This window comes from Lachnellula hyalina (genome assembly GCF_007821495.1).
Source record: "Lachnellula hyalina strain CBS 185.66 chromosome Unknown contig00092, whole genome shotgun sequence".
NCBI classification, from domain to species: domain Eukaryota; kingdom Fungi; phylum Ascomycota; class Leotiomycetes; order Helotiales; family Lachnaceae; genus Lachnellula; species Lachnellula hyalina.
The window spans coordinates 83,944-98,042 of NW_022157206.1; the positions used below are offsets into that span (position 1 = coordinate 83,944).

Genomic DNA, 14,099 nt, shown 5'->3' on the forward strand with positions numbered 1-14,099 from the left:
CCGACCTCGCTTGTAGTTTCCCATGCCGATTCACAGTATTACGGCGAGCTTAAGGGCAAGTAAACTCTGATTTGAAGATACCCAGAGATTGAAACATTGATATAATTACGTGAGATCAAAAGATTCGCCCTAAGGTCTATTAAACACTAAATAAAGAGGATATCTACAGTCACTTCAAGTGACGCATCTTAAAGGTGGATTTAATCCACGTGATCATCGTCCAGTTTCCGAATTCGCCACGTCTACACAGTGTCACAGGGATTGCAGCCAATGATTGCGTATTGGGGGTTCGACGACATCTCTCTTTTTCCTCTTGCTATTGCAACCCCCCCTTCCCCTCCTCCCTCTAATATTCCCTTGGCTTGCGAGGACTCACTAGTAGATGTTCCAATACACCGCTTAAGAGTGTAAAGTTGCTCTCGAATCTTTGACATGTTCTATGTTTCATTATTACTGTGTCTGGATTCAAACCTGGTTGACCAAATCAGATACGGTAGTGCAAGCTAGTCGTACTTTTGTCCGGGTACTTCTGATTTCGAGTTGGTCTAAGTGGTCTCGACCTGCCTTGATGGACGGAAATCATGTGCTTGATGCTCTCCTCGTCCCGAAGGCTCACATCGAGTGGGAAATAATCAGTGAGGTTGTAGGAATTTTTGAGCCCCCAACACTTTCAAAGACATTGGAATGCCCTGTTGGTCTGGACCAAAATTTTGCACGCCAATTATGAACGCAGTCAGTCTGGTGACTCTGTCCGCTCTTGACAGCGGGAGTCCGCCTGAAACTTGTCTCTTTAGCTTTTGGACTCGCATTACATCATATATCATGACATTATAGTACTCAAAACACCGCTATTTCAAACTCCGGGTCCTATCGCTCGCTTGGTAGACTAGACCGATGCCCTGCTAGAAGGTTCTCGCACATTTGAAATTCTTTTATTCTATATCACTGAACGCATCAAAACTCTTGTTTCTTGTTGGTGTATGAGCTCTAGAAGACATCATCCACGACTTCAGCTGCGACAATGTCGACAGACACCCTGGAACTTCAGGGACCCTTTGAGGACATTGAACTTTCCGACAACAGCGATATAAACTCCGAAGCCAGCTACGAAATCGTATCCAATGCGGGTTTCTCCATTGCTCAAAAGACCGACGCAGAGGATGTTGAACTGAACACGAATGGCATATCCGAGGAAATCGGTATCCTCGAAGACTACCAGGACCTCGAATCGAAAGCAGAAACTGAGAGATTTCGACTTGAGATTGAAAATAAGACCGGGGAGCTCCTGGACATGGTGCTCAGCAGCTCTGCTTGCGAGACAATTATCAGCAATGACGACAACCCATGTCGGGCCAAGGCGAAGGAACTCGTTGCTCTATTCGGTGATGATATCGACGAAAATGAGAAGACTATTAACTCGTTGAAGTTCGATATCTCTTCTGTTGCTGGCTATATGAGCAAACTGAAGTCGGGTTACACCGAGATGAGGTCGAAATTCCAGGAGTCGACATCAAAGTTGGACGAGATGAAGTCGGAGCTTGAAATCACCAGAAATGCCTACGCTCAGTGCCTAGAGAAGCTGCGTGAAGCCAGAACAGTCATCAGCGTTGTCAAGGAGGAAAACGCTGTCTTCAAGGTGGACAACGAGGAATTCAACAACAGATTCGCAGACCTTGCAAGCGAGTTCGAAAACACTTTGGAAGCATCCGCCAACGACAACGCTGCCATCACCCAAGAGAACGAGAGACTCAGAAGACAGATTAGCAATCGCGATGAAGCAAAAGTCAAGGCTAGAAACCACGAGATGAACGTTTGGAAAAAGATGAACGATGAGATCGAATCGTCGCGAGCAGAAGTCGGAAAGCTGAAAGCGGAACTTCAGGATGAGAGAGCACGCAATAACTTCGGAGTTTTGAACACCGAGAGATTCGTTTCAGCAATCGAAATTGCGACTGAAGCTAGCGAGGCGAAGGTCCAAGAATTACTGCAGAAGGATAAGCAAGCAGAACAGCAGCTTATGGAGGCCAAAATATTGGCTAATCTTGAAACCATAGAGTTCGAACAAAGGGTGAAAAGGGAAGTATGGTACCAGCACCAGGCGAGATCTTGGAAGGAAAGCGAGACACAATACAAAGAATCTATCAACACGCTTACGCACAAGAAGGATAATGCCGATCTCCGCTGCAAGCTTGCGATTGAGGATGCCCAGGGAGCTATGAACCATGCAGGCCAATGCGAGAAAAGGCTCCAGGATTTGCAGGACAGGGCTTCGCAGCTCCAACAGCGATTTCAGGAAAAAGTGAAGTTGTGTCATAACAAAGCCGTAGAGCTCACCAGGGAGAGTAACGTACACTATGAGGTGTACAAGGAGAAGAAAGAGTTCGCCGAGAAGGACAGCCGCACTCCATCTGCTGAGTCTGTGAAGGCCGGAGAACAGAGAGCCCAAGACCTGAAAGATAGTAGAAAAGCGGCTCAGAAGTCCATCGACGCAGCGAAGGATGCGTATAAGACATACCAGCTGTACGAGCAGGTATCGAAACAGCAAAGCGTGCTCGTGCCTACACCCATTGAGCCAGTCACCGAATCTCCAAAGTCACCCAAAGAAGAGAACAACGCTGCGCAAGCAATTGAGCCAAAGCCAGAGGAAAAGAAGGATGCGGAAGAAGCCGCTCTTCCAATTCGGCAGCCAATCCCCGTGGCCAGCAAAGTCGAAGTCAACATCATAGTCAAGGCCGCCACTGCTACAAACTCGCAACAGGGGGCAATAGCTCACGGAAAAGACAATTTCCAAGCAGTTGAACCAAAAGCAGACCGAGAAGCGGAAAGCAAGGAGAAAGAGCCTCGCTCCGTCCGGGGACTAGACACTTGCTCTGAACCTCTGAGAGACAACGCCAAGCGCAAGGCCATTGCTATGGAATCCTTGGAGGCGACTGCAAGCATTACTTCTCCCAAGGTTTCTTTGCCAGTTAGGCCCGCTTTTCATTTGGACATTGCAAATTTGAACAGCCCACAAGAAGAAAAGAAGAATGTCGGGAAAGGTTCACGTGAGGTGAATGCAAACGCCAGGCGCCAGGCCCTCGTTATGCAACAGTTAAACACTCCTGAATGGCAAAAGGCCATCTTCCAGCATATTCAGCCCGTTTCGCGCGCTCCAAAAGCAAAAGCGAAGGAGGAAAAGAAGGATGAGGGAAATTCAGTCCCGGTTCAGAAAATGGCTGCTCATGCTGAACTCATGAGGAATCCGGCTGCGGAGAAGAAAGCTAAAATTTCCGAGCCAAGTGGACAAGAGCCACAAGAGGAAAAGAAGAAGCATATCCACTGGAGCAAGCCAAATGTTCAAACATCAGAGCCAAACTTCACTTCTGCCTCAATGTCAGAGCAGAAAGGAATGGGAGCCACATATGCAGACCGCAAAACTGTTGCCATTCCCATTGCCATTGTCGACCCTTCAAAGCCAGCAGAAGCACAATCACGAGTGCAAAAGAAGAACCACAACCTCGACACCCTTACCGATGTGCAGAAGGCTGGAAGGTACTGGACAATCCGCAACAATATCAGCAGAGGAACTGCGGATAAATTTCTGAAGCTTGCATTCCCGGACTCTTGTTCGGAGGAATTCATAAAGGGGTACCCGGAGGCGAACCCGAATCCCGAGTCCTGAATTGATAGCTTGATACTACTCAATTATTTGTAGGTGAAGAAATTTATTGGAAGAGATCCAGCTGTTTACTGACAATTTTGAGAGATAGATTTTTTCTGACTGTGTTGGGGCTTTGAAGAGAGTCATGTTCCGTTACATGTAGGGTTAGACAAATTATCTTGCGCTTGAAATTAAACTGGCATCAAACTGTGAATTACTGGAACCTTTTGCTGCCTATTGACGATTCTGTTATGCATTTATACTAATAGGAACAAGGATATATACTTGCTATGAAGCCTGCATTAGAGACTATATGGAGGTGAACATGCCCTGGAGATATGCCAATGACCTATGCTCACCTACCGTCACGCTCTCCTGCCAACACCTCCAAGATACACCAACTCCTAAACCTACTGTAGCCCTCTGTATCCCATAATCAAAACCGTCGTATAGGTATTTGTCCTCGCCAATCGGACTTCAACGCTAGCCCCAACCTTAATACTGGCGAGCAGGCTCAGGGCATCATTACTGTAATCTTCGGCTTGGGCCGCTAATAAATACGCCAAGGATAATACTCAGCTCAACCTCAGCCACCTTCATGATGTTCGTTCTAGTAAAAGATAGCTGGCTATTATTTGGATAGCGCGGGTTATGGCAAGGCTTCGGCTTCAGCTCCACGGCCCACTGCCTCCTCTCTATCTTCTCCAGGAGAAAATGCTTGATATTCAAAACTGACAATCAAGCACCACCACCATGGACCTTTCCCTTAATCTCTCCAACAGCCACGTCCTGATAACCGGCGGATCAGGCTTCATAGGCTCATCCACAGTAACGGCACTCGTCTCCGCCGGCGCAAAGGTCACCAGCCTCGACCTGCGCGTTCCGGACAGCCCTCCGCAATCCCTAAACTTCCAGCACCTGTCCTGCAACATCAGCTCGGAATGGGATCTTACAAACGCGTTTTCCATAGCTGCCGAGAGGTTCGGACCAGTGGCGTGTTGCGTAGCACTCGCTTCTCTCGATCTCTCCGTTCTGCCTCACCACGAGAGTCTGGCCGATATGGAGCTTGATCAGTGGCGGCATACGCACCGGATCAATGTCGAGGGCACGTTCCTCACGGCGCGAACGTGGCTACGGGCGCTGAGAGATTATGCAAGCTCGGATAAGAGGGAGGAGGAAGAGCTGCGGAATGTTGGGTTGATAATAGTTGGGAGTGAGAGCGGACATTTCGGGGAAAGAGGTAATGCAGATTATGCGGCGGGTAAGAGTGCGGTCCAAATAGGGCTCGTCAAGAGCCTGATGGCGGATGTGAGTAGGATATGGCCGGGAGGGCGAGTCAATGCTGTGGCTCCTGGCCCGGTAGATACGGAGCAGTTTCGGAAAGAATGCAGGGAAAATCCCGAGCAGTTGTACGTGGATGCTCAAGCGACGTAGGTTGATCGAGTAAGTATCTGTTGCGCGGAAGTATTTGCTGATGGGATAAAGCACCGGATTGCGCTGCCCTGTTCCGCCTGAAAGCGTTGCAAAGAGCATCCTCTTTCTAGCAAGTGAAAACTGGAGCGGGAACATCACTGGGCAAGTGCTGAATGTCGATTCGGGCAAGCAAGGCAAGGTAATGTGGTCTAAAGAAGAGTCTAAATGACGGGGGCTCTTGCCATTTATCAAACGGTTAGGAGATTACTAAAGTGAGTGATGACGCTTCAGAGAGACAAACATAAACTTGCTTTATATACCAAAACGTTAGACCTTAACATCCCCGAGCCTTTTCACAACATCCTCATAAAAAGCCATTGAAAGCTTAGCTGCAACAGCATCACTCGTCTCATCATCCCCCTCTAGAATTCCTAGCTCACTGCCACCCGCAAGACACTTTTTTGTAGCCCTCTCATACATCTCCCCCATATTGCTTCCTACTTCTTGTATCCTACTTTCTTCAAGAAGCGTGTCTCTGATCTTCATAGCAGTCCGCATCCTGCCCACCTCTAGGCCAAGCACTCTATCAATGGTCTGCCAACTCGCAAGTTCTACAAGTACTACTCCTAGACTGTATATATCGAAAGATTTCCTAAAGCTTTCCCTAGGACCAAAGCCTTGACCTTGAGTGGAGGGGTGTCGGTACATGTTATATTCTGGGACATCGCCAGGTATCTGGAGATGAAAGGGGGTTTAGCATGATTTCCCGAGCGAAATATCAACTCTCTTACCTCGGTCATTTCATCTGCACGAGCAGGACGCGCGAAGTCGAAACCAGAGAGGTAGGGCTTGCTGTAGTCCACTTTATTGCCCCCTCTTTCCTTATCCTTCGAAGCCGTCGGAAAGAACACAATATTATGCGACCTCAACCCCTTATGCAACCAATTCACGCTATGCAAGTACAAAAGACAATTCGCAACTGCATGTGCCAGACGAATCCGGTCAGTGATCCGAGGTTTTGGTGAAGATGAGAGCAAATTGAATAGCGACACAGGCGGCGTCTCTGGAGCAACACCTTCATCTTTTGGTTTCTCGAAAACAAACCCAATTCGTGGATCTAGAGACTCTTCTTCCCCTTCGGAATCAAGCTCTGATGATTCTCTCTGCCCATTGTCGAAGTACCCTAGGCAGTGAGGAACGCGAAATGCCTCTGGCTTAGGACTGTGGTGCAGCAGCGATGCAAGCTTCTCCACGCGGTCTACAATGAGGGCCGGTGGTGAAGAAGCCCCTGGCTTTTGGTAGTCGTACTCTTTCCACTCTATCCATACTCTTTGCTTTTCACCAATATCATTATCGAAGATGGCTTCACAGCGGACAGCAGTTAGGTCTGTGGCAGATGTTTTGGGGTTCAAGTGGATTCTTGTGCGCTCAATCTTCGTCTTGGCTTTCTCGGCATCGGGCTGACCAAGTTGAAGCACCATGGCCGTAGCCTCGTCCCAGGGAGCCGGTCCTTCCGTATCCAGGGACTCGTTAAAGGCTTTAAATTTTGCGAGCTGGGCAAGTAGACGGAGTCCAGCAGCGTCATTTGTTGGTGCATATTGAGGTATTTCGAGGACGGGATAGGAGCGGGCTTGCATCTTGATGTCAAGTGCCTTGACAAGCTGATGCAAACTTGCAAGATCTTTGTGGAGTTGAAGAACCCCACGATTTGTATCTTGTGTAGTACGATGGATTTCTGTCTGCAAGCGAAAGTCCAGGATGTCTGTCATGTTGTCGTTGAGTGTTGAAAATCTCTGAAGCAGATTCTCAAAAGCGGCTTTGTCAAAAGCGGCCCATAGAAGTCTTCTTCGGCCATTACTTAGCCCTCCTGCGACTCCTTCTGCCTTGGACTTGAGCTCCTTCATGGCTTTGATGATAAACCTCCTCCGCGGTTCTGATAAGGGCACATGAGCGCTCGATGAGTCTTTTGCAGGGTCATAAATGAGTTCATCCTCCGAGTTGACGGGCTCCGGAGCAATCTGGAGATGCTTATTTTTGGTCTGCGCCTTCTCAAATTCTTTGAAAAGGCACTGGATCTGGACAAGAAGATCCAGAATAGTAGTCCGATGAATGATGAAAGTGTTGGATTCTTGGATTTTTCTGCCGTTGTCCTGTTGGTGATCCATTAAACCTGAAGTTTCACTCCAAGCAAATAACCGCTGTTGCTCCATGCGCAATCTCAGATTGAGGTATTTCGACTCTTCGGGAAGGTTTTTAGCAGTAATGATAAATTGGATGCCTTTTCATGCTGTTAGAGAGCAATAATACCGGGGTAATTGGGGCTCCCCCAACCTTGAATACATCCCATAAAGACCTGGCTAGCTAAGGAAGCGACGCTCAGGGCGATACCAGCCGCACTTATGGGATCCATAGCTATTCAAAGACCAGCGTGTAGTTATATCGACAATAGTCACATCAAGCATAGAAAACGAGGGAAGCGAGGGGGACTTTTGTATTGGGCAGACACAGCTTCTAAGCTTCTAAGCTAGCGCTTCTCGATCGAGCTGACAGATGGGCCAATGAGTGAGGGTGCGCTAGCTAAGAGCCACTGCACCCATTTAAGGGGATTAAATGCTAGCTAGTAAAGAGGGACGATGGGTAGGAAAGAAACCAGCTGAGGCTGCCTAGGTATCCAGAAAAATATCCGAGCGTGCTGGCCAGCGGGATGCGCTAAGCCTATTATAGATACAAAACACTCTCGATCACCTCGAGCTTATAGGCATTTGCGATTGATCAACTTGCATACAAAACCTATTTGCGAGTAAAAGTAACAGAGGCTCGATGATGACTAAAATTCACACATGATATTATTTCCATCTTCGATGTATGATTCGGTATCAAAGATTCGAGAAATACGACATATCTACGGCAAGAAGACCAACCCCACACCTAAATACCATAATGCGACCGTTTGGCATAAGGATTGCTTCGGAGTGGTAGAGGCGGACGATGGTAGCGTCCATAATGAATGCGGAACACCTGGATATCTATTACGTCCCAGTCCATTTATAGTATGTTCTGGATTTACCATCGCAATAAGAACTTTTGTCTCCGAGATATAGGACACTTAGCAGTCAATGTTAGCTTGCTTGTTTATCCTAGAGGCAACGAGACAAGATTCATGACCACCATCGCACTCTTCACCATACTCCGTACGGGTTAAATCTAAGAACAACCACAATGGAAGAAATAGCCCAAATTGGCAATTGGCTTGGAATGAAAACGATGGGAAATTGGGCTTGAGATGAATCCCATTGATATTCTTCTTGGCAAAGAAACTGCTCTCAGTCTTTCCCGTTCCCGTTCCCTCCAGGCATAAAGGGGTATCATGCGCCTTCATCCTCATCTGAAGACCACCGGCCGTGCATTTGGTCAACGCCAGACGCCCAGGATATGCAATATGCAATACTATGTTTACATGTTATACAGACCTCAAATCTATCGTCATGATAAGTGTCTTTTGACTGCTCAATGCGAACACGCAGTTTTGCGGTCGAAATTGTCCTGCCCAGGATGCGCAGTAAGATCATCGCTCTCTCTCCTTGTAGCTAGTCGGTCTCCATTTCTGAACCCAGACCACATCTGGTACTGCCGCACCTCATCCTATTGCTTACTCGTCGGGTTCGAAGACTTTTTAGTGAGCTTCTTGAGCTCTATGGGAGTTCAAAACAACAGAGAAGCGGGATTTCGTCTTGTTACCAGCGGCCATGTCCATCCGAACATCTTCATCATCGTAATATGTCGATTCTTGGACCTTTCCATATGCCTCAGAGCCGATAGGGACAATGTAGACTTCTCCATCGCTGTCTCGTCTCTTTACGAATCGCTTTTTGTTATTTAGTTTTGCGTACCCGGACTCGGTAGGTTGCTTATCAACTGAAGAGGTGACTTGTTTTCCACTCTCGTCAAATAGCCAAAAATCATTCCTTTTGGTGTTCGGTGCTCCACCTGCAGCTTTGTTAGAATCGATTTTCCTACAAAGTATTGGACTTACTTGATGAAGATTCCTTTGGCCCGTCGCCCATGTGCCACGCAAGAGGAACGAGATGTGTTGCGTTCATGTGTTCTCTGAACTCGCGCTTAGAATTGAACGACGGGCGATTGCCAGTGGCCGGCCCAAGCGATTGATCTTTCTCTTCATGGCAAATTTTACATCGCGCCCACCGACAGCGTATGCCCCCTTTTTGTCTCATGTGTACAGAAAATATATGATTACGAAGAGTCTCGAGGTTAAAGAGTTCGGCAGGACAGTCTTTCCATTCACAAAAGAATGGGAGGTATTCCGGTTCTTGCTGAATAAAGGTATGTTCAAACTTCTTATGCTGCCGGCCGCGCTTTTTCGGAGCTTCACTGGAATACGGTCGCCCCTCGGCTTTTGCTGCTGCTCTAGCAGCTGCATCGGGAGTACTGAAGGGCCGACCACGCTTTTTGGGAGTTAGTCTTGGAGGAAGAGTATAATCAACCTCTTTCCGAGGACGAAACCGTTTCTTCGAGCTGGGGCCCGGGCTACTTATTTCAACTCGGGGGCTGCTGGCGTTCTTTGGTGGCCTCCCTAGCCGTGGGGTAGAGGGTGCTCTGACAGGACTCCTTGGCACCCGTCTTTCGTTTTTATAGCCCCCCTCGAGCTTCGATTTTGACTTCGATTGCAGAGGGAAATTTGTAAAGTTCGCCGACGGCTGGACTGGCCCAAGCGTATTTGTATTTTGAGCGGTATTCAGATATAGAGATTGGCTTGGTGACTGCATCTGAGATGGAGAGTTTAGTACAACCGAAAATCGGGAACCTGAAGTAAGCGTACTGGTATTTCGAAGGAGGCTCGGTTGACGAGGAGTTGGGTCAAACGGTCTCCTCGCGAGCCCTTGCCCGCCAACTGGTATCCCCTCATCGCCATGTTCACGAGCTTGTGTGTGCGGCATCATATTCCTAGCTGGCGGCGTGTATGTCTTTGGCCTATTACAACCCCCTCCTGGATGCTCATCAAAGCCAACCAGGTCCCAGCGAAAACGTCGAAAGGTCGGATTGCGCATTTACTTCAGGACCAAAATCGTCGAGCACCCAAAGGAGGTGATGGTTTAGACCGCCCAACGTGGGATGGATGCCTGCGGCAAGAAGAATAGCATCCGCAAGGTCCTCTGCAGTTTTGAATTTCGAAATGTCAAACGGGCGGCGTTTGGTTATATCCAGTGGCTGGATAATTGGTACTTCGTTTGAATTGACCCCCCCTTTGACTGTGCGAGAAATTGCGGAACTATTTGAAGCAGCTGGACGTATACTATCAATTGCCCCTGCTAGAACAAGGTTGCGAAGAGCTACAGCGGTCGAATATGGTGCTCCATTGTGAGGAGTAAGAGCAGGTGGGGGAGGTACCTGAGGGACGGGGAGGGGACGCGTCGTTGGCGGCTGGTACAGAGATCTAGGGAAACTCTGTGGTGGAAAGTAAGGGGATCGAAGACCTTCGTCTGGTCGGTACGCGTATTCCAGTAGTTGGGGGTGAGTGAAGGTTTGCGGATGGGTGTGTAAGTGGTAGTGAAGGTTGTGGTTGTGATCTGTTTGCGGTAGGGATTGTCGTGCGGCTGGAATTTGGCGACTGTTGTCGCTGTAGCTGTAACGCGCAACCTCGTGCTGCACCGGGCCTGTTACGTGTACCTTTCCAGTTATCAGTGAATTTTTAATATTAATATTTATATATCAGGAACGAAATTTGCAAATGGACAGTCTTACTGATTTTGGCTGCTGTGCTTGTCATTCCGCCTCTGCCACTGTTGTGAAAAGGACTCTAGCATCTTTCTAGATCTTCCAGAACCATCACCTAAGTCATGTAAGACTTCTCTGTACACGCAGAATATCTAATATAAATATTCGGAGGAATTCGATTGTTGAATAATCTCTCTGCGATCTTACTGTTTTGTTGGGTTCTCTTGAAATTGCTGCACTTTCCTTGGCGTGTTCTCGTTGGATATATCCTCTGTTGTGCATTAGATCGGGGAATCGACTGGGGGCTCAAAAGTGACTTCTTTCAAGTTCGGATTCGGATCGAATGCTGTGTATAGAGGTTGAAGGTTTCCTCGCAGTGCCAGCTTGCCTACCAGCGTGGATTATCTGAGCTTGGTTCTAGGACAGCACATTTTGTGGGCCTTCGTTGATGAGGTGACCATACCTCTGTTTGGTTGCCGAAAGTTATGCTGTTTCTTATTGCTGTGAGGAAAGAAGGATGTTGAAGATGTTGAAGCAGTTGTGGTTGCCTTTTTCCCTGTCCAAGTACATGTCTTGAGGTCTTGGGTGAATCCACATCCCAGGCATGGGTTTTTTCAGATTCACATACATTGAGATGTAAAGGCATGTATTCCCCAGCAAATATAAGATTGAAGTCCCATTGAAATAAGAGTCTTGATCGTTGCTCGTGGATCTAGCATGTTTAGGAAGAGCTCTTTTTGTCGGCTACAAGATCCACAGATGTTGGCTTCGGGGGTCTAGAATGTATCATGGGTACCGAGACATCAGAAGGTAGAATCGTACCTGTATAAGCCAATGCAAATAGTACTATCTGTATGCTTCCAGAGCAAAAGGACAAGACCCCCACGCTATTGTTCCAAATTAAGACACCAATATACCTTGACTTTGAAGTTATAGATCAGGTAATGACAACATCTGAGACGTGTAGAGTACGCCTCTTCTCTATTGGATCACAGCTGGCATAACAAAGTTAAAAAGCACGGCTGGCTAGTCTCGTCACGCTGCTCAACGCTGCTGAATATGACATTGGAAATCCAAAGCTTCCTAAACACCTACTTCGAGACTTGTTACTATTGTCGTCCTTCGTGCCATGGGACTTCTCAGAATATAGACATAATTAGGTAGATAGTCTAATGCTAGTGAAAACCTGTAATTTATATATTTGTTACTGACGTTGATAATAATTCAAATACTCGTGGCTAAAGCTAAATTCGCTAATGTACGCTACATATATACAACAAAATGTGAAAACCTCGTCACGACTTAGAGTTGCTCTCCTCGTCAGTCGAGGCAGTCTTCCGATGATGAATGAAGGCCTGATCAGTCTCCAAGTCTCTCTCCAAGCTGATCTCCTTGACCCAAATCAGAGAACATAGAAATGCAGTTCCAGCCAGCACACATATTACCACCCATATCATTCTCAAGCTATCAACATATGCCTTAATCACCACTTCTCGCATGATGCCCTTCTCCCCTTCATGAGGCCATGCCTTCACGACTTGCACGAAACTGCTCGCTTCCCGAGACCATTCTTCAGCAAAACTGGCATACACAGTCGCTTTGATATTTTGCTTAAATGTGTTTTGGAAAATCACACCAGAGATGGCGACTCCTAAGGTCTGGCCGAATGCTCGGAAGAACGAATACATTGCACCGGCAAATGGTAGGTCAGCATTGGAGGATGATGCTTGGGCTGCGAAGCCTTGTGCGGAGAATAGCATTCCTGTACCAAAACCACCGACCAAGGAAAGGAAGATCCATGACGGCATATTCGTGGATGGTTGGAGGTAGATCAGTAACCCCATGCCGAAAGTTGTGAGGAACCAGCCTATCCACTTCCAGGTATGTTAGCACCCGAATGCAAAGATTCCCAGGTTGGCACTTACAATTGATGGCCTATATCGTCCGCTCTTGGTTATTATGATACCCACCATGACTGCAGCTGGAGCGATAGTGAATGTAAAAGGGAAGATGGCGACGCCAGAAGTTACCGGAGAGTAGTTCTTAGCCACTTCAAAATAAAGTGGCATATAGTACAGCAAACTCCAAACTACTATACCGTGAATAAGGGTTCCGGAATATGCAACGATCGAAGTTGAGGTGTTGAACAGACTTCGGCGAATAAGGGGTTCTGTTGACAAGTAGACGGAATAGACTACGAAACCGATCAAGCCAAAGATGCCGAGAATGAGAGGTACAAGGGTCCTCCAGCTCAGCCATTCGTACATGACACCGCCCTGTATTCGCAGTCAGTACGTTGCTTCCAAACCTCGACTCATATAAACTGACCCAAGTGAGTGGAATAAGGAAGCTTGTTGTGGCAGCAACGAAGATGAAAGAGCCAAGCCAGTCGAAATGCTTCAACCTCTCCCAAACGGACCCCTCTCTCGGAGTGAGTCGAAGGCAGATAGGGATACCGATGGCTGCAAAGACACAGAATGGGATATTCAACCAAAATATCCATCTCCAAGTTGTGTGCTCGGCAAAACTACCGCCAATGACAGGACCGAGCACACTCCCAATAGCCCATTGCAAAGATATCACCGAGAACCATTTGCCTCTCTCTCGGAGAGTGACCATGTCAGATACGATAACATATGTCAACCCAACGAGCCCGCCTCCTCCGACTCCTTGCACGCATCTGCCAACAAGCAAGGCGGAAATACTCTTGGCAACTGAAGCGATGATTGTCCCAATAGTAAATAGAAGTAATGCAGTCAGCAGGACTGACTTTCTTCCTATGCTATTTGAGAATTGGGCCCAAGAGGGTTGGAAGACGGTTGAGGTTAACAGAAACGCTGTCCCGCACCAGAAAGCTTGGATGGCGGTGGTTCCTTTGAGATCTGTGGCAACTGTCTTGAAAGATATTAGCAAGATACCATGAACTGCACAGTCGATCTTACAGGTAAGGCAACGGCGAGAATAGTGGCATCGATAGCACAGATCAGATTGAGTAATGCCAAACAGGCGAATGTGCCATAGAACCGCCAGCCTCTTCTCAACAACTCTGCATCTTTGACCACAATTTCTTTCTTAATTTCGGACATAGAGTTGGAGTATGATGTTGACACGACCGATTCGGTGTTGCCAAAAACTTCTGAAAACGAACTAGAGCTTTTGAGCATTGAGAAACTTGTCCTTGGAAAAGTTTGGCTATATACTGAGGGTACATGTTGACTAGACCCATCTTCAAAGCGGACTGTATCAAGTGGAGAAAACATATCTCCAATAGAATACATGATGGAATACCAAATGAATTGGAGATGTGAAAGGA

The 14,099-nt window shown here is 47.5% G+C and overlaps 3 protein-coding genes across 3 annotated transcripts; 1 reads left to right on the plus strand and 2 right to left on the minus strand.

Moving 5' to 3' along the window:
• Positions 1–4,393: 4,393 nt before the first annotated feature.
• phaB (Acetoacetyl-CoA reductase) lies at positions 4,394–5,282 on the plus strand (the record flags this gene model as incomplete). Its single annotated transcript, XM_031150728.1, has 2 exons — positions 4,394–5,070; positions 5,126–5,282. The coding sequence occupies 2 exons, from the start codon at positions 4,394–4,396 to the stop codon at positions 5,280–5,282; spliced, it is 834 nt and encodes a 277-aa protein (XP_031004328.1).
• Positions 5,283–5,380: 98 nt separating this feature from the next.
• On the minus strand, positions 5,381–7,400 carry LHYA1_G005785 (uncharacterized protein; the record flags this gene model as incomplete). The annotated part of the gene is made up of 3 exons (XM_031150729.1): positions 5,381–5,788; positions 5,845–7,331; positions 7,385–7,400. The coding sequence occupies 3 exons, from the start codon at positions 7,398–7,400 to the stop codon at positions 5,381–5,383; spliced, it is 1,911 nt and encodes a 636-aa protein (XP_031004329.1).
• Positions 7,401–12,081: 4,681 nt separating this feature from the next.
• FUS6_2 (Efflux pump) lies at positions 12,082–14,064 on the minus strand (the record flags this gene model as incomplete). The annotated part of the gene is made up of 4 exons (XM_031150730.1): positions 12,082–12,660; positions 12,712–13,062; positions 13,115–13,681; positions 13,729–14,064. The coding sequence occupies 4 exons, from the start codon at positions 14,062–14,064 to the stop codon at positions 12,082–12,084; spliced, it is 1,833 nt and encodes a 610-aa protein (XP_031004330.1).
• Positions 14,065–14,099: the final 35 nt, after the last annotated feature.